Source organism: Vanessa cardui, chromosome 27, assembly GCF_905220365.1.
Source record: "Vanessa cardui chromosome 27, ilVanCard2.1, whole genome shotgun sequence".
NCBI lineage: Eukaryota > Metazoa > Arthropoda > Insecta > Lepidoptera > Nymphalidae > Vanessa > Vanessa cardui.
In genome coordinates, this window is record NC_061149.1 from 1,863,961 (window position 1) to 1,883,853 (window position 19,893).

At 31.9% G+C, this 19,893-nt stretch overlaps 2 protein-coding genes and 1 non-coding gene across 4 annotated transcripts in view; all 3 read left to right on the forward strand.

Moving 5' to 3' along the window:
• Positions 1–115: 115 nt before the first annotated feature.
• LOC124541183 lies at positions 116–9,001 on the forward strand. The gene is made up of 4 exons (XM_047119046.1): positions 116–1,297; positions 5,746–5,908; positions 7,534–7,654; positions 8,709–9,001. The coding sequence occupies exons 1-4, from the start codon at positions 234–236 to the stop codon at positions 8,930–8,932; spliced, it is 1,572 nt and encodes a 523-aa protein (XP_046975002.1). The 5' UTR covers positions 116–233; the 3' UTR covers positions 8,933–9,001.
• Trnam-cau lies at positions 5,161–5,233 on the forward strand. Its single transcript has one exon. It is a non-coding gene; the product is annotated as a tRNA-Met (tRNA).
• Positions 9,002–11,221: 2,220 nt separating the features above from the next.
• The window catches only part of LOC124541137 (steroidogenic acute regulatory protein-like), a 35,560-nt gene continuing 26,888 nt past the window's right edge, over positions 11,222–19,893 (forward strand). For both annotated transcript variants that reach the window (XM_047118982.1, XM_047118983.1), the window contains exons 1-5: positions 11,222–11,416; positions 14,159–14,242; positions 15,246–15,394; positions 17,133–17,291; positions 18,013–18,066. In XM_047118982.1, the coding sequence (XP_046974938.1) occupies positions 14,167–14,242; positions 15,246–15,394; positions 17,133–17,291; positions 18,013–18,066 (438 nt within the window). In that variant the 5' untranslated portion in view covers positions 11,222–11,416; positions 14,159–14,166. The remainder of the gene's footprint in view (positions 11,417–14,158; positions 14,243–15,245; positions 15,395–17,132; positions 17,292–18,012; positions 18,067–19,893) is intronic.

Sequence of the window (19,893 nt, forward strand, 5' to 3'; positions counted from 1 at the left end):
ATTATTAATTGTAATTATAATTATCTGTGATTTTCTATAAATAAACACATATCAGTGAAATATTTATAGTTAGTGTAAAAGTGCCATAAATTCACGTTACAGTTCGTAGGTTAAACACTAAAGGGGTCCAAGACCAAGACAACCAGTAGACCCTAACGGTTACGCTCAAGAGTCACCCTATAGGAACTATGGTCTAAGGGTACTTGACCCACGGGGAATAAATACGCTTAAACATGGAGTCACCGAAGATCGTGTACAAATATTACTCGAATCCCGCTTTCTGCTCACAGAGCGAAGTGATTTTCGCGAAGAAATCATGTATAACGAAAGTTGTGTCTCCGGATCGAAGGATGCCACCCCTCGGCGGAAATTCGCCAAGGAAAATCGAAAGCAACAGAATCATGAGGACGGATATATCAGACAATCCTCTAAGGATACCGAATAAACGAGATGAACCACCGGAGTTACCGCCAAAACCGCCGAAATACAGACAATATCAACGACAAACGTCACTGATCGTGAAACCGTCTCGCTCCATCGTACGGTGCAGGACAAGGAGCGAAGATCTGGAAATGGCACAGTTTAGACAGAGTCGACACGACAGATCTGACAATATAGAAGAAAGAATGAGGCATAGGTATGAAGTGATCGATATGGACGATGGTGTGGACTATTCTCCAACTAAGAAGAGAATCGTTGAAGCTGATGAATGTGATGTTGACGAATACAACGTGGATGGTCCAGATGAGAACGAATTGAAGGAAATACCGACAGAAATCGTGAAGACTGTGAACGGTAAGACGCTTAGATACGCCATCGTCCCATCAGACGATGATGAAAGGAAGAATGTGACGTTCTCAGCGACGTCTCCAATTATGTCGAAGAGTAGTCTCATCGCAACGCAGAAGCTGCATGAACTGCTGTCGACGCCGAGGAAGCTGAAGAGTTACGCCAGCCAGCCGTCGGTCAGAATGACGCCGAACAAATCAGACGTTACCAGATACCCCGGGACACCTATGAAGATGATATCCAGCACGCCTACACAGGTGACTCCGTCAAAGTCCTGTGCGAATTTGACGCTGACCCGTTCTGCAACATCGCCCATATCACCAAAAGCGCTACAGAAGCTCAATTATGGCTTGCCTGATAGAGAAACTTTACCAGATCGTGACGTCTTCGTTACCAGCTTCAAGAGGGAACGTAGCTTTGATCTTGACAGAAGGGACTTCAGGAACAAGAGCGATCGAAGAATCGATACTCCGAAAAGGGATAAAAATACCGCTGTTATCATACCAAGGTAAGTTATATATTGTCTAACTATATGTGCCCGCGTCTTTGTAGTTTGAATTTAAAAAAAAGTTATTGTTGTAGCTTAAGTTATTCGTTATTACGTCAGCTATCTGCCAGTGAAAGTCCCGTCTAAATCGGCCCAGCCGTTACAGAGATTAGCTCGAACAAACAGATAGACAAAAATTTTAAAAACGTTGATTTATATATACTTGTATACGATATATGTATATATACGTGTATACATCATTTAGTAAAAAGCGATTATTTTTATATTACAAACAGACACTCCAATTTTATTATATGTTTTGACAAGCGACCCGGCCCGGCTTCGCATGAGTGCTATACTGATACTAAATATTCAACAGAATTTGTTTACGACATCACATTAGAAACATCTAAAATAATCAGTGTTTCTTTACTATATTGTCCATGTATTATATACAGAAACCTTCCTCTCGAATCACTCTATCCATTAAAAAAACCGCATCAAATTCCGTTGCATAATATTACCGTTTTAAGCATACATAGCTACTTTAGTTTATAGTATGTAATGATTTGAATTTTTCAATTTCGTTAAGCTACAATTTATTTACTTGTAATGTTAGCTTTTAAAACAATTATTAATTATTTGACTGTGTATATTTGTTAACTCGTCGGAATTTCGTCAGGGGTCCCCCAGGGCAGGTGCTCGGTAGGCCTCCCCTAATTCCGGCCCTGCCTTCCTTCTGTCAAGTGAAATAAAGACAATTTTACCACTATTGTCTAATAAGTGATACACGTAACATTATTAAATTATTATTATGTTAAATGCAATGATAATAATATAGGAACGAGGATCGAATTATATAGCTATTCGGTAAGGTATAGTACGATACAATTTACATGTAGCATTGGTCAATTCAATAAAACATATTACTGCCGATTTATACAACCAATATAAATAGCTCCCTATCGCGCCATTCGACGCTATTCGCGTCAGTTCACGTCAACCCGAGAAAGCGAGTGCATGTAAATCGACGTGTCAAATTGGCTAATATATCAGGTTATGTGATATTACAAGCAGTGTTGGGCAAATTTTAATTGCAAGAACAATTAAAGATTAACAATTAATTAATTGTTAATTGTTACTAATACAGTTAACAATTAATCAATTGTAATTGTGGAAAATCACAACTAACAATTAATTAATTGTTAACTGTATTTGTAACAATTAACAATTAATTAATTTTTAATTGTTTTGTTAATTTTAATTAAAAAATAACAATTAAAAATACTGCTATAATATAAAGCTGGTACATATAAATATACAATATACCCGTGTGGTTCCGGGTAGTAGAATAGTGCCCCCTATCTTTTCATGTAGTTAAATAAATATGTTAGCAACCAATAAAAGACTTGAACGAAGACGACGACTTGAAATGTTTTTGTTTTACACCTACGCTGCGGAAATATTGATCAATGCAACTTTATATTATATAATATAAAAATAAACACTTTTTTTCTGTGGAAAGAGAGATTTAGAAAAAATAAGCTATACTTAAGAGCCTTTGACCACATTTTTTTTCGTCTGAAATCTAATACTTATAGCTTAATTTTCCTTAATCTTTACTAATTTCATTTTGATATATAAAGTTAATTGTTAGTTTTAATTGTTTTATAAAACAATTGAAAAAGTTAATTGCAATTATTTTAATTGTAAGTTGCAATTGACATACGTTAATCAAATTAATTTAATTGCAAGGTGCAATTAAAAGTGTAATTGCGATTAATTTAATTGTAATTAATTTAATTGCAATTACTTTTTTAGTCAATTAATAAAATAATTGACAATTGCTTGATTAATGCCCAACACTGATTACAAGTTATTACGTTTGCGTAAAGGTCATATTCGCATAAGAAATACTACTACTACTACAATACTCTACTATTCTCAAAACTCCGCAAAACCTAAACCGCTCTGCCACATGTGTATTTCACATTCGAACAGCGTTGTGGAATATCTTCCAAACCCTCTCGTTAATGGGAAAGGAGTCCTTAGCCCAGTAGTGGGAAATTTACAGGCTGTTATATTACTGTATTTAATAAATACTTAATAATATGAAGCTGAAAAGTTCGTTTGTTGATTTGATCGCACTAATCTCATGAACGACTGGTTCGATTTAATAAAATATTTCAATTTTAGAAGGCCATTTAATTGGGAAAGCTATAGGCTGCTATAATATCTCGCTACGATCAAAAGATTTTTTTTTTATGGTATAGGTTGTCGGACGAGCATATGGGCCACCTGATGGTAAGTGGTCACCATCGCCCATAGACAATGACGCTGTAAGATATATTAACTATTCCTTACATCGTCAATGTGCCACCAACCTTGGTAACTAAAATGTTATGCCCCTTGTGCCTGTAGTTACACTGGCTCACTCACCCTTCAGACCGGAACACAACAATACTGAGTACTGTTATTTGGCGGTAGATTAAATGATGAGTGGGTGGTACCTCCCCAGACAGGCTTGCAAAAAGCCCTACCACCAAGTAGAATTATTGAAATATTTTGCAAAACGAGGGAAAATTGTTCCTTTTGAGAGCTTCCGTTACATAAGCGGTTTAATTTCGCAATACTCATATTTAAATAAGTATAACAAAACAGGTTTCTTTATTTATTATCTGTGCCCGCGATTTCATGCGCATTTAATTTAACAAAAAGGTTATTGTTTTGATCTGAATGTACTAGTTTCGTATACTATAATCAGGGCCATATTTAGGGGAGGGCAACCGGGGCAACTGCCCTGGGGCCTCCACATTAGTGGGGCCACAGTTTTCAGCAAGTTAACAAATACCGAGATATAGTCAAGTTATAATAATGTTATTATTTAATATTTTAAAAGTTACCGATACAAGTAAATAAATCATAGCTTACTGATTGAAATAAAAAAGTAATTAATTCATGATAATATAATTATTAGGTTGTTCACGCTTCTGTTTGACTAGGGCCCCCACTGCTTTGTGGCCCGGGGGCCTCCAGACCTTTAAATCCGGCTCTGACTATAATAACTAATTCGAAACTCACCTTAGACGATTCTTAAATATTACTAAACGGAAGGCGACTTCAACTCTTAACTCAACTCAATAACAAATTGCTTTATTCTATATAGAAGTATTATACTTCTTACGATGGTCAATTGAAAAAGTACCACCGGTTCGGAAAAGAAAATACCCTGACCTGAGAAGAAACAGAAAGAGAGGTTTTTTTTTGTCTCATGTATTATATAAACAATTTAAATTAAATGAAATAGATAAGATTATCACTGTATAGTAGGACACAAATTAGATGTAGCATCGGAAAATGCAATGGAATGAAAATAAAACCGATTACTGTCGATTTACACAACCAATAGAAAAAGCTCCCTATCGCGCCACTCGACGCTATTCGTCGCTATAGATTCTCGCGTCAGAGTAAGCAACTGCATGTAAATCGACGTGTCAAATTGATGAATATATTAGGTCATATGATATTACCAGTTATTACGTTTGTGTAAAGATCATATTCGCATAAGAAATAAATATTAATAATTTGGGATAGCGTACTCAATTCGGGTGCGATCGGTTTTACGAATTTTGCCGATGCTACATCTAAGTTGTGTCGTACTATATCTATTTATTTATTATTATCTACTTAATATTATGTATAAAAATAAAGGATCACCGTGAGTTTGTTTTCGAAATTTCTTGAGCGAGAATAGAGAAGTGAGTTCTTACAGGATAACATCGTCGGTTTGCCTTGAGCCTGTGCATTATGCAAATATTTATTTATAGAAAAAGTAAGTAGTAAGTGCTGTATACTATTAGATAAATTCAGTGGTTTCGTCATCAGCCTCGGTAGCGCAGTAGGCAGCGCGTAAGTCTCATAATCTTAAGGTCGTGAGTTCGATCCTCACCCGGGGCATATCTTTTTGTATTTTTTTTTTAAGTAAATTTTATGTACTGTATTTTTTATCATAGTAATTTTAATAATGTTACTGTTATGTGTATGTTATTGTAAAAGTTATGTTCTATATATTTATTTACATTTTTACCACCCAAATGAACCGATACGAAACTCCTTATATGTATTTGTATTTTTTTTTTATAATATGTATTATTATTCGATATATTTATTTGACAAAAGCAACTATGCGAGTTTCTAGTCGTTTCTTTTCGCTGGAGGCTGCTTTCCGAAAGGGTGGTAGTATTTAATTGTTGACGATTCAAAAGCGCTTCATTGTGAAGTTTACTTGAATAAAATTGATTTGATTTGATTTAAAATTATTATTTTTTTTTGGTTCGTGATAAATTTAAAAAAAATCTATTTTTAAGCAACTTAAATATGATTTTAATTTTTTACCCTCTAAAGTTTGATTGTTGACAACTTTGTGTCTACTATAGAAAAAAAACAATAATTGCATCTATTCATTACAGGGTGGCGCCACAGTCGCCGTCAGTTTATTCAGAAGAAACTTACAAATCCTTTTCAAGTATTAAAAGTGCGACCGGACCTACTACTTCGCTCACCATTGCTGCTTTGATACTGACTTTATGCGGTGGACTAACATCTGGACTGAGTTTCTATATGATGTATAGTGTAAGTATCGAATAGCTTTGTAGTATTCACAGATTTAGTGTAAGCTGGATACTGTCTGTTCATGGAAATTTCTACTTTAACCACCAACAATGTCGCCGCTACAGCTGGACTCCAATTCTCTGATGGTAGGTAGTACTGAGATGGAATAGTGGTTAGAACGCGTGCATCTTAACCGATGATTTCGGATTCAGAGCCAGGCAAGCACCAGTATATATATACATATATGAGCTTAATTTGTGTTTATAATTCATCTCGTGTTCGACATTGAAAGAAAACATCGTAAGGAAACCTGTATGTGTCCAATTTCATCGAAATTCCTTAGCCTTAGCCTAGCAGTGGGAGATATACAGGCTGTTACTGTACTTACTTCAGGTAATACCTCCAATGACTCGATTTGGGACCCTGCAAGACTTTTTTACAGCTTAAAACCATACATTACACGAAGTAGCGCGTCAAGTATGTGCAAAGCACATTTGGTTACGAATGGTAGGATTTATTGTCGTATCTAGCCTAATCTACTAGTTACTGAACCTGTACTTATGCATTCGTTACTTATATTAAATTTTATTATGCAGATTGTAAAAGGAAGGCATATTTTGTTCTAATACTCACTGTTGCGTAGCAATATATTTACAACAATATTATGTATATTCACAGTAACACTGATTACTTTGATAAAATCAGTGATAATCATTGTAAATGCACTAGAAGTAAGGATAAGCTTATAACGCCAAGTTTCCGACTCCGCAAAGTCAATAAATCCATCTTGGGGCAAGGTATCCGTTTCTATAATAAAATTCCGAAGACATTTTTAACTTTGCTGTTTCGTAGAATTCAAATCGTTTGTAAAAATACATGGGTAGGTAGACAAAAAAAAGGCGTATTATTCGATACAAGATTTTATAGATGATAAAAAAGCGTAGCGTAGCGTAGCTGTTGATTTCCAGGCAGGATACATTACATACATATATAATGGTATATAACTAATATGACTGTATTTTTTAATTTAAAAAAAGATTAACTACTGAGTTTCTTGCCGGTTCTTCTCGGTAGAATCTACTTTCCGAAACGGTGGTAGCTTCACTTAGTTGTAAAATGACGATTCAAAAGTGCTTATAAAAGCCTACTTGAATAAAGTTCATTTTGATTTTGATTGATTTTGTTCATTTAAAATCTATGTTGTAAAATTAGCACCTAGCATTCTCCAAGTTACATAACCTAACGATTACTTATAAACACATGAATAACATTCATTCATTCAATGACATTCAATATATTTTATTTATACCTTTCATTATACTTACTATCTATCTACCTACTATCTATCTACTATCACTTTATAATAAAATTCCTGCTAACATAAAAAATGTAAAGTCATTCAAAGCATTTAAGACAAAACTGGCTAATTACATTAAAGCACAATCATTTTGAATAACAATAATAGTATAATTTGATATTGTATTATTATTGTTCTTTAAAATGATTATTTGAACAATAACAAACTAATGCGTTGAATGGCTAGTTATTTTAAGACGAGCACAAATGTTATCTTACTTTTTCTGTGTGTTCTCATGTAAGCGACTTTTGTCTTTTTGAGAATAAATGTCTATAAACCTACATTACAGATGGGTCGTCGTTATTATCTTGACTTTTGCGTGCTGTCTGGTTTCACGTGCTTCTTACTGGGTCTCCTGGGCTTGAGGTCGAGGCGACACCATTTATTGCCGAATAGGAATTACATATCAGGTATACATATACTATTTTATTCGATGATAATATGTTTACAAGGTCATCTATTATATCCTTTGCTATACTTCAAAGGCAGGTATTATAACCAAACCATATATCGAACGTTACTATGCGTTACAGGGTATGACCCCCCCTGTAACGCATAGTTACAGGGGGGGTCCCTATTTTATACAACCCGAATTGGAAATTCTTTTCATTTACATTTTACGGGAATCCCATTGATTGTTTTAGTCTAATCGTTGTATTTAATTTGATATAAATAAAATTCTAACAAAAAGAAAAACCGACTTCAAACAAAACACTATTTTAAAACAAATAAAAATGTACTAAAAAGTAATTAAAATAATTGCATATTTAATATATTTTTGAGAGTCCTCCTAGGTAAAATGAAATGAAAAATATTAGACTTTAGATGAAAAATATTAGACTAATATTAGACTTGATTTTTCCCCACGGGAAGCACTACCTTTCAAACAAAAAAAAATTATCAAAATCGGTCCACCCAGTGAAAAGTTATGAGGTAACAAACATAAAAAAAAAAAATATGTATGTAAATGTATATATATAAATGAAGTCGGTTGAAAAATAAACAAAATACGCTGGTATTACGGACTAAAAATTTTCAAAAGTTGCGTAATGTAATACGTGAGCCCTCTATACGGCATGCAGCGTTTTGGTGAAATATTTGTCTTTTTTTAAATCCTTTTCGAAATAATCTGTCACAAGCAATGATATTCTAATAAACAGATATGTTATATCCATACTAAACAACAGAAAAAAGTGTGCCGCGCCGGGGACCGTTTATTTTAGTTTATTTTTACATTTCGTTAAAAGTAAAAAGTATAGCTTGATAAATACAATAAGTAAAAGGGATAACTACGTAATTATGATGTATTATAACGTATTACTACGTAAAATAATTAAATGCAAACGTCCCAATTAGGACGTTTTCTAGTCTTCACTTTTTGCGCGTTAATAACATATCTGTTTACTACAACATCATTGGCCACAAGCATAATTCACAAGTTTATTTTTTTTTTCTTTGTTATAGGTTACATCGTCCTCTCGTCATTTTCATTGCTGAGCGCTTTTGGTCTCCTCATCCTGTTATCCATCCAACCGAAGCCCGGGACCGCGTTAAACGACATAACATCGGGGGCAGTGTGCAGCGTCAGTGTGATATCCTTATGCCTGGCTACCGTTGGTATTCTGGTCTCTTATTGCTGTGCGAGAGACCCACCAGACAACAGGGTCGGGACAGCTAGGTGGTATTAGTTATGATTGCTGATAATAGATGGCGTTAGTTGTACCATAGTGATTCGTTTTTTTAGCTTCTGTACTGTAATACCAGCTTATTTACAGTCCAAAAAAGACTTAGTTTACCGTTTAAATATTCTTATTTTGTTTTATATTATATGTCAATAATATTAAAAGATACCTAAGTCGAAATATTAGGTTATAAATTTGTATTTTATTTTTTATTTATTAATTCTTTATTCCACCCAAACATATAACTGAAAATTACATCTTGCTACACAAATGTTGCATGAGGTGCAACAAGCGGCCTTATCGCTATGTAACTCTTCCAGGCAACCTTTGGGCACAAGATCTTAATATTTACAATATTCTAAAATCTTAAATTAGATATTCTATTGGCAAATAACAATACTCAGTATTTATATAGATCACGATGGTACCATCATTTGACCGTCCCCTTGTCTATGAAAAGAAAAGGAAATGTTTATATTTTAATTAAGTAGATTCGGACCGTTTGTTTCGAATCAACAATACTACTATATTCATAACAAATGAAATTGCATATATATTTATGTCATTTTTTTCTTTATAGTTAAGGATAAATATTAGAACATGCACTGTAAATTACATAAGTAATATTTTTTATTTTCCAAGATTTAATTCAACAGAAATGAATACTTCAATGTATTTCCTATGATTACACAGAGTATAAAATTTTATTATTATGTTTAAAATAAATTCATAACAATTTAAGTATTATTTATTGTTACTTAAAAGTTTTCAATAACTTGTATAAAGTAATTTTATTGGTATTTAGAAGTACAAAATGTATCTTATATTTTATATTACTGATATTTAGTCATGTATTAGTTCCGAAAACGACCACTAGGGATTATTATGCCCAATCGAAATAGGTAATGGAAATCGGTTTGTAGAATATATGTTTAACATCGTGAAAACAGATGGCGTTAGGTTAGTTGTAATATATTTTGATATTCTTATTAAATACTGTAAATATAGAAAGTCCTGACTAAATTATGAGAATGTAAGTTATTTTTAAGACTAAGGTAATTTTTTTCGATAATACTCTTGTAATAATGTTTAGTTTTAAATGATTAATTTAGACCGTATTTTCAGCATGTTTGTTTATTTAAAAATAAATAATATATTAGATTGTTTTCTTATTAAAATATATATTATTTTATATGAATTATATTTTAATATATAAATGTAACACTAATAAATGTGAAAAAATAATTTAAATGTTGAACCCTTTTTTTTCAATATAAGTGGCAAAGAATGTATTTAAATAGACGTAAAATATTTTTTTTTGAATATGCACAATTTGTAAGCTATATTTTTTTTTTAATGTAATTACTTTTTTAAAAAATACCTATTTTTAATTGACTAGCGAAAAAGCAGCTGAAATGATTCATTTTGATTTTTTTTATTTATCAATTTAATTGTATGATGTAGTCTATTTTTAATTTGTGTAAATAATCTAATTAAATTTATGTGTATTGTAACGCATTAGACCAAAAAGTTTTAAAACTACTCCTTTATTTGAACTATAAGTTATATTTGTAATGTAAAGTAAGTAATGAGGAAAAATATATAGTTTAAGTCTTTAAAATGAAAAGTAAATTATATTAGTAGTTATAAGAGTAAGAGACAAAAAATTAAGAAGTGTTTACTAAGCGTTTTCATCTAAAAACGGAGATATCGAAATGTGTAATGTAATGATTTCATAAATTACCAGCGTGGCGCTACTGTAGCTAAAGTTGGTGTCTGAAATTGATATTTATGTTAATTACAAATAAAAGACTTAAATAACACAATGAATTATATTTAATGTAATTTAAAAGATAAGTTTCTTCTTATGTAGTATGTACAAAATAATTAGTTGTTTAGATATATGAATAGTAAGCTCTTATTGAATTCGAAAAAATTAGTCATTATTTTATATGTAAAGCGGACATATTGTTGAAATAATAAATTCTATCTTGTAATAAATCCACATTGTTTTATTAAATACGATACAATTAAATCGCATATAAATAACTTTTATAATGAATTAATACCTATTGGATTCCAATTTGACTCATTTAAAAGAAATAATTAAAAGATTTTAAGCCTTATACCGTTATACACTTTTATCTTATAAATAATCGTAATCTTTACCAATCAAAATATTTTCGCCAATAAGAACCGAACTATTTCTATCTCCATAAACCGGGAATTACCTACTCCATAAACTGGCAACACCAATGCAATCATCAATTTGTCAATATGTCAATGTCATTTAGCTATAAGTATTTCAAGTACAATCATTGTTTTTAGATTATTTAATAACAATCGGGAAGTAATAAATTTCATAACAATTCTCAGTAACACGAAAAGTGTAAACAGATGTTATTAAAAACAACTTAACCCACCGAGACGCATTTTATTTAGATAAACATGCATTTCTACACTATTTAGGAATTAGATAGACGACAACAAGTAAGTAAGCCTTTGTTCCTAATTCAAATTCCATAAATTAATTTGAATATGGCCTTTGCTCTTTTAAAAAAAAACTTTTGGACATTTCTTAATTTAGAATTATTTATTCAAATAATAGTAAAAATATAACATATTTTGTTTCGATTGATTATGAGTTTATTATGAAACTTTTTGTTTTAAATAGAATATTTTTTTTGCTTTAATATGTTTTTCGTTGACCCTGGGCTGTAGAGTTGGGCGTGACTTTTGTGGCCTTAAATAGTTTATAATATTAAAAATGCCAGTATTGTTTATCTTGAGCTTGTCCTTTTTTTTAAACAAATAACGAATCGTAATACATTTTGCTGTCATAATAATTTCCCTATAGATACTATAGTGCGTCATTATTTAAATACATCAAAATAATTGGTTAAAAAACATATGGTTTTTAAAATGTCTGCATGAATACCAATAACAATCATTTTTATCAAATTTAAAATAGATAGACAGACTGACATATTATACTTTAAGTGGTCATCACCAGCCACAGACATACTCTATAAGACATATTACTTCTTCCATCAACAATAAATCCAAAAATTCCCTTATGCATTTACTTACACGAGCTCGGTCATACTTCAAACCTAAGCCCAACAATACTAATCATTACCATTTATGATAATAATATTTGGAATATATGATGAGTGTGTATGACACTAGTGAGCTTGCACATTGCCTTCAAAACATATATTTATGAACTATATCTTACTAGTATTTAAAATATTGGGATTGTTTTTCATTTCAATTGAATTAAGTCATGTATATGTATTTGCGTTAAGCTTATCTCTAAATAGATATAATTGAAACACATAAATGTGTTTGCTTTTTCAAGGTATAATATATCCCTCTGACAACAGTGTGTTGAAGGTTGCATTGCTTATACTTTTATTATTGCCACTGTTTATGGGCAAAGATATTTGTTATGAGTATTGATGACCAATTTTGCTTAAGTTTCGAACATAAAATATATATCATGAAACTCATTTATAAAATTTTAATGGCATGTTTAATATGTGAAATTAGATATCTTATATTAAGGTAGGGTCAGAAAATGTGGAACAAAATTGTGTGTCATAGTGATGGCTCTTTAGAAATACTTTCAAGGTTAATTTTGATTTCTACATTTCTTAAGCAACACTTGAGTTAACAAACAAACAGTTTTTCCTTCTGATATGTCTATGGTGTTGCTAATTTTTTTTGTAATATAAAGTTAGGCCAAGGAATAAATTTTTAATTCCAAATAAAATAATAATATTACATATCTGTGTTAATTTGTTCTATAGTTCCTCAATTTTACTGGCCTTGATTGTGTTAGTGTAGATAAAACATGTTTTTGTGCCGTCTACTGTTTAAATAGGTTAATATTACATCTATATGTAATATTGTACACACATAGTGTGCATATTCGGATTTAAAATAGAATATTATCAGTCTGCCAGACAGTAATACCTCATTGGTTTAATTTATGAAACTCAAAGTATTGCACAAAAAATAATCATAATACAAAAAATGGATATGTAAAAAACTTATAATTTTATTAAAATTGTATTGTTTTAAGTCGGACAAATCAAATTATATTTGAGTTTTAAGGTATCCTTCAAATTTAAACCGCACCAAACGGCAACAGTTTACCATCCTCTAATGCCCAATCTGACAGGAACGGATACACTTCAATTAAAAGACCAACGGCTTTATCTGTTTTCTAAAGCATGCTTGATAATAAACTTGCAGCATCGAGAGGCTACTTAGAATTTTTCATCACAATAATCTTGAAAGCTTACTTTTAATACGATCTGGTGTTTGAATTTAGGATCCGACAATCTATGGCTCTAGATCAAGTCTTTAGACCAACAATTCGTCCCACGTGTATAGTAGTATAACATACTATTTATTTCTTTAATTATAATAAATTTTAATTGAAAAAACTATGATAATCAGCACACAATCTTAAATGTTATTTATAATAAAAAACATTTAACAAAGAATAATCTGCAGATGCATAAAAAAGTAGTCTTTCTCGAAGTTCAAGCTTGATTGATTCCAAATTACATCATGTTTGGTTCAAATGTTTGGTTGGCAGTGGCGAATTTACCAATAAGCTAAGTAAGCTGGATCTTAGGGCGGCAGATTTAGAGGGGCGGCAAATTTAGCCTAAATTTGTACCAAAGGAAATTAAAAAAAAAACTTATAATTATATGTATACACATTACGTCCGTAATCCGCATACTCGTCACTACATAGCGGGTTGGAAAAATAATATAGTAACTGACTGAAATATCACCTAGTTTATATATAATTACAGGTAAAAACCCATTACATCGGTTTTTACATTAGGACGATAGAACACAAATCATAAATGTTGCAAAAATAAGTAGGGGCGGTAAAAATTTAATAGCCTACTAGCCTACTAGCGGCAGATTTGTAAATCCGCCACAATTCATTGGTTTATCTACGAAAAGCAACAAACACCTATTAATATAGATGACTCAAACTCAATTTCCTTTATTCAATACGGAAGAATTACACTTGTTGATAGTCGAATTAAACACTTTCGCTTCGAAAAATAAATACCCTCAACCCTATGAAGAATCGAAATAAAATCAGATATCCGCCATATTACTTCACCGTTCAAATACCATTAGACTATAATCTATTAATTAGGCTATTATTACATATATATTGAAAAGTAATTAATTGTTTCAGATATAAATATGGCTGACTATCACATCAGGGAAGCGGCAGAATCGCTTCTGTGTAGTGTATCAAGCCCACCATATAGAAACACAAGTAAGTTATAGGAAACATACTATTAAAATGTAAAAAGTAAAGTAACAGCCTGTCAGAATCAAAATCAAAATAAACTTTATTCAAGTGGGCTTTTACAAGCACTTTTGAATCGCCATCTAACAATTAAGTGAAGCTACCACCGGTTCGGAAAGTAGATTCTACCAAGAAGAACCGGCAAGAAACTCAGTAGTTACTCTTTTTCAACATTTAAAAAATACATATTGTTAATACAATTATTTGAATTAATATATCCTACAAAATCTTGTATCGAGTAATACGCCTTTTTTCCCAACGTATTTTTTATAAACGATTTCAATTTACGAAACGGCAAAGTTAAAAATGTCTGCGGAATTTTATTATAGAAACGGATACCTTGCCCCAAGAAGGATTTATTGACTTTGCGGAGTCTGAAACTTGGCGATATAAGCTTATCCTTACTCCTAGTGCACATACAATGATTATCACTGATTTTATCAAAGTGATCAATGTTACTGTGAATATTCATAATATTGTTGTAAATATATTGCGACGCAACAGTGAGTATTCCCACTTTGTTAAAAACATCCCGAAGAGAGACTCTAGCTCCAAGATTATAAATAGACCGGATTGCTCTCTTTTGTAAAAAAAAAGACAGTTTCAATATCTGTAGCGTTACCCCAAAGTAATATGCCATATGACATAATACTGTGAAAATAACCAAAATAAACTAAACGAGCGGTATCAATATCAGTTAGTTGTCTAACTTTTCTAACCGCGTATGCTGCGGAGCTGAGTCTTCCTAACAGAAAATCAGAAACACGCAGATTCCTTCACTATGTTTTCCATCACCGCCGTGCACGAGATGAAATTAACACAAATTAAGCACATATATATAGTGGTAATTGCCCTGATTTGAAAGCGCAATCATCGGTTTAGATGCACGCGTTCTAACCACAGGGCCATCTCATTTTAATAAATTAAATAATCAATAGTATTAATAGTATTTGTATTGTATGTATTTCAGCTCACTCCCAGTCCGTAAACCTGATGTCTGAGGACCTGGTGGCGGGCTACAGGCCGCTCGGCAAGATGTCTTCCGTACGAAGATTCTTCTGTCTGTTCGTAACCTTCGATATACTTTTCACGAGCCTGATGTGGTTGATATGTGTTATGGTGAGATATTACCAACATTTAAATATACGTGTCTATTTGACGAATATATTAGGTCATATATTGCAAGTTATTACGTTTGTGTAAAGATCATATCCGCATGAGAAATAAGTATTGATAATTTGGGATAGCGTACTTAATTCGGATGTGATCGGTTTACGAATTTTGCCGATGATGCATCTAAGTTGTGCTTAGATCTTTAAAATTACAGTAGACATAAAAATATTAGTTCCGAAATATATAGATTACTAAATAGCTTACTGATTACAATTTTCAAAATATAAATTTTTAAACATTTTTATAATTTTTTTTTAATTTCATTAATATAGTTTAATTCAAACATACTATATTATATTTCGTACATAAATACGAATTAAGCACATGTAGGTCAGCAGTATTGATTCAGCTTGGAACACTTGATAACTCGCATTTTGTATCATAAAATCTTTGATTAATCATAAATATATATGTATGTATTTTTAAACCGACTTCAAAAAAGGAGTGTTCTCAATTCGACTGTTTTTTTATGTTTCTTCGCCGATTACTTCGCCATTTCTGAACCGATGTTTTTTTTGACACTGGTTCCAAATGTAACAATAACTATAACTACGTTATATAATCGTAAATCGCTTTTTAAGCAGTCTAATATTTTTCATTTCATTTTACATAGGAGGACTTTAAAAAATATATTGAATACGCAATTATTTTATTACTCTTTAGTGCATATTTATTTGTTTTAAAATAGTGTTTTGTTTGAAGTCGGTTTTTCTTTTTGTTAAAATTTTTATTTTTTATATTTATTTTAACACATAAATTATGAAAATAATCTGTTTGTAATTCAATAAAACCGATTACTGTCGGTTTACCCAACCAATAGAAATAGCTCCCTATCGCGCCATTCGACGCTATTCTCGCGTCAGTTCGAGAAAGCAAGTGCTTGTACCTAAATCGACTTGTCACGTTGACGAATAAATTAGGTCATATGATATTACAAGTTACGTTTGTGTAAAGATCATATTCACAAGAAATAAATATTGTTAATTTGGGATAGCGAACTTAATTCGGATGTGATCGGTTTTACGAATATGCCGATGCTACATCTAAGTTGTGTCGTTCTATACTGGGCAGATATATCGTGTACCTGTGTGAGCTTAGATCTTCAAAATTATGCAACGGTTTTTGATGGGTTTCCTTTTTTAAGATAGATTGATTCAAGAGGAAGGTAAAATAGTAGAGAAACACTGATTTTAGAAGTTTTAAGGTGATGTCGTAAACAGAGACATTTTTCAGTATATTTAGTATCAGCCAGTGATATTCTAATAAACAGATATGTTGTAAACATACTAAACAACAGAAAAAAGTGTGCCGCGCCGGGGACCGTTTATTTTTACATTTCGTTAAAAGTAAAAAGGATAGCTTGATAAATACAATAAGTAAAAGGGATAACTAGATGTTTTAATTACGTAAAACGTATTACTACGTAATTATGATGTATTATAACGTATTACTACATAATTATGATGTATTATAACGTATTACTACGTAAAACGACTAAAGGCAAACGTCCCAATTAGGACGTTTTCTAGTCGTCACTTTTTGCGCGTTAATAACATATCTGTTTACTACAACATCATTGGTATCAGCATTGCACCCGTGCTGTCAAACTGTTAAAAATCATGACGCTGTCAAAATGTAGATTAAAAAAAACATAACAAAAAGTTTTTATTGTTTTTTTTTTCAGATGAAAGGCGAATCGTTAATACAGATATTTAACAGGGAAATAATCCATTACGACATTAAAATATCTTTATTCGACATAGTTATAGTCGCAGTACTGAGGTTTCTATTATTAATAGTATTTTATGCCATAGTATATATTAATAATTGGAGTGTTATTGCGGTAAGTACGGCTGAATATATTATATACATGTCAAGCTTTTTTTTTTTAATTTATCCTTGGAAGGCTACCGTTCAATAGGCTATTTGACTGGTTTTTTAAATCTATTTTATATTATTTAGTAAAAGTTAAGGAACCCAGTAAAAGTTGTGTTTTTTATTTCTATTACATATTTGCCGAAAAATATCATATTAAAATTTCCATATTTAAATAGCGCGCAAAAACGCTACTTCGACAATATGGCGCTGCCATGGGGTCGGTGACGTCACTTTCCTGTATTTTAATCTGTGGTACATATGGTAGAAAAGCAAAGTTTACAAGAAAGCGACATCATCATAAGCTCGGCCAATCAGGAGCGTCACGTGATAAACGTTTCAAAAAATGCACTTTTATTTATGGATTTTTGAATAAATTAAGTATTATTTTCAACTTTCGTTAGTAAATAACCATTTTTAAACTCATAATATACACTGATGACAATAATTCACAATTTATTTTTCGCATTGTCAAATAGCCTATTGTGTATAGCCTTAATATGAATTCGATTTTTAAAAATTGGAAATATGATAACGAGTAGTGTGTACAGCGGTTTTCAATGTAGAAAAAGTTCATTAATTATCTATGTTATTAGGATCAGAGTAATGTATGTGATGTTGTCCAATATTTATTTAATTAAAGTATCTATAAAAAAACCTCTATATTTATCAATGTGCTTCTATTTCAGCTCTCAACAAGCGGAACATGTGCCTTTTTAATAGGAAAAGTGTTTGTGTACGATGTAAGTATTGTTTGTTTATATATAAAAACTTATATATAATCAGTAATGTTGTCTTAAATTTTCGCGATTATTACACATTGAAATAAAACTAGTTATAACGGATTTGAATCGCGTATATTAATTATTTTTGACATCCCGACGTTTCGAGCACTTTACAGCGTTCGTGGTCACGGGTAGACTCACACTTCTACACTCAGTCATACTACACTTACACACACACACACACAGTCAGTCTAAGTGCCAAAAATAATTAATATACGCGATTCAAATCCGTTATAACTAGTTTTATTTAAATATAATCAGTAATGTTTATTTGTTAACTACTTGGTGGAATGTCTGATTGGGTGGTATCTACGTAGACACATATGTGGTGGTAAGGCTTGCACAACACAGAGTAAATACCGATAGTATAAAAGTAAAAAATAAAGCAACAGCCTGTAAATTTCCCACTGCTGCGATAAGGCATCCTCTTCCATTAAGGAGAGGGTTTGGAACATATTCCACCACGCTGTTCCAATGCGGGTTGGTTGAATGCACATGTGGCAGAATTTCGATGAAATTAGACACATGCAGGTTTCCTCACGATGTTTTCCATCACCTCCGGGCACGAGACACAAGCACATATATATATAGTGGTGCTTGTCTGGATCTGAACCCGCAATCATCGGTTAAGATGCACGCGTTCTACCACTGGTCCATCTCAGCCCTTCCGGTAATATAATTCGCTAATATATATTTTTTTCGAAACGCTGAATAATCATTCTGTATCAAAATATAATTAATTATTAGTAATAAAAAGACTTATATAATCTAATTTGTATTGTTCTGCTGTCGTTACTTATAGCCGTTTCACGCACACTAATAAGCACGCTGATATTAAACGTGGAAGAGCGCCTTTCGCATACAATCTATATTAATATTATAAATGAGAAAGTATAGTACTACACAACTTAGATGTCGCATCGGCAAAATTCGTAAAACCGATCACATCCGAATTGAGTACGCTATCCCAAATTATCAATATTTTATTTCTCACGTGAATGTGATCTTTACACAAACGTAATAACTTTTAATATCATATGACCAAATATATTCGTCAAGTTGACATGTCGATTTACATGCACTTTCTTTCTCTGAGGCGTGAATCTATAGCGACGAATAGCGTCGAATGGCGCGATAGGGAGCTATTTCTATTGGTCGTGTAAATCGGCAGTAATCGGTTTTATTTTCATTTAATTGCATTTTCCGATGCTACATCTAATTTGTGTCGTACTATAACTTTGTCTGTCTGTCGCTCTTTAACGACCAAACCGCTGAACCGAATTCGATGAAATTTGCTATGAAGCAAACTTGAATACCAGGAAAGGACATAGACTACTTATTTTGCCTGACATGACAATCTTAAAACGCAAGCGAAGCCGCGGGCGACTACCAGTTATAATAATATATAATATAATAATAAATCTTTATTCATTAAAAAGAGATTGAACAGAGCGGTTTAGTTTTATAATTGATTTGTACAATAGGCTCTTTGACTGGTTTTTAAAATCAATTTTATATTCTTTAGTAGAAGTTAAGGAACCCAGTAAAAGTTACGTTATTTATTTCTAGTACATATTTGCCGAAAAATATCGTATCGAAAATTTCATGTTTAAATAGCGCGCAAAAACGCTACTTGAAAAATATGGCGCTGCAATGGGGTCGGTGACGTTAATTTCCTGTATTTTAATCTGTGGTTCATATAGTAGAAAAGGAAAGTTTACAAGAAAGTGACTTCATCATAAGCCGGGCCAATCAGGAGCGTTTTGTGTCACGTGACAAACGTTT

Excerpts from the sequence above, each read along its gene's own strand:
- LOC124541183 (XM_047119046.1), top strand. The coding sequence starts at position 234 with ATGGAGTCACCGAAGATCGTGTACAAATATTACTCGAATCCCGCTTTC. Across the intron at positions 1,298-5,745 it reads ACCGCTGTTATCATACCAAG|GGTGGCGCCACAGTCGCCGT; the intron begins GTAAGTTATATA and ends TATTCATTACAG. Across the intron at positions 7,655-8,708 it reads GAATAGGAATTACATATCAG|GTTACATCGTCCTCTCGTCA; the intron begins GTATACATATAC and ends TCTTTGTTATAG.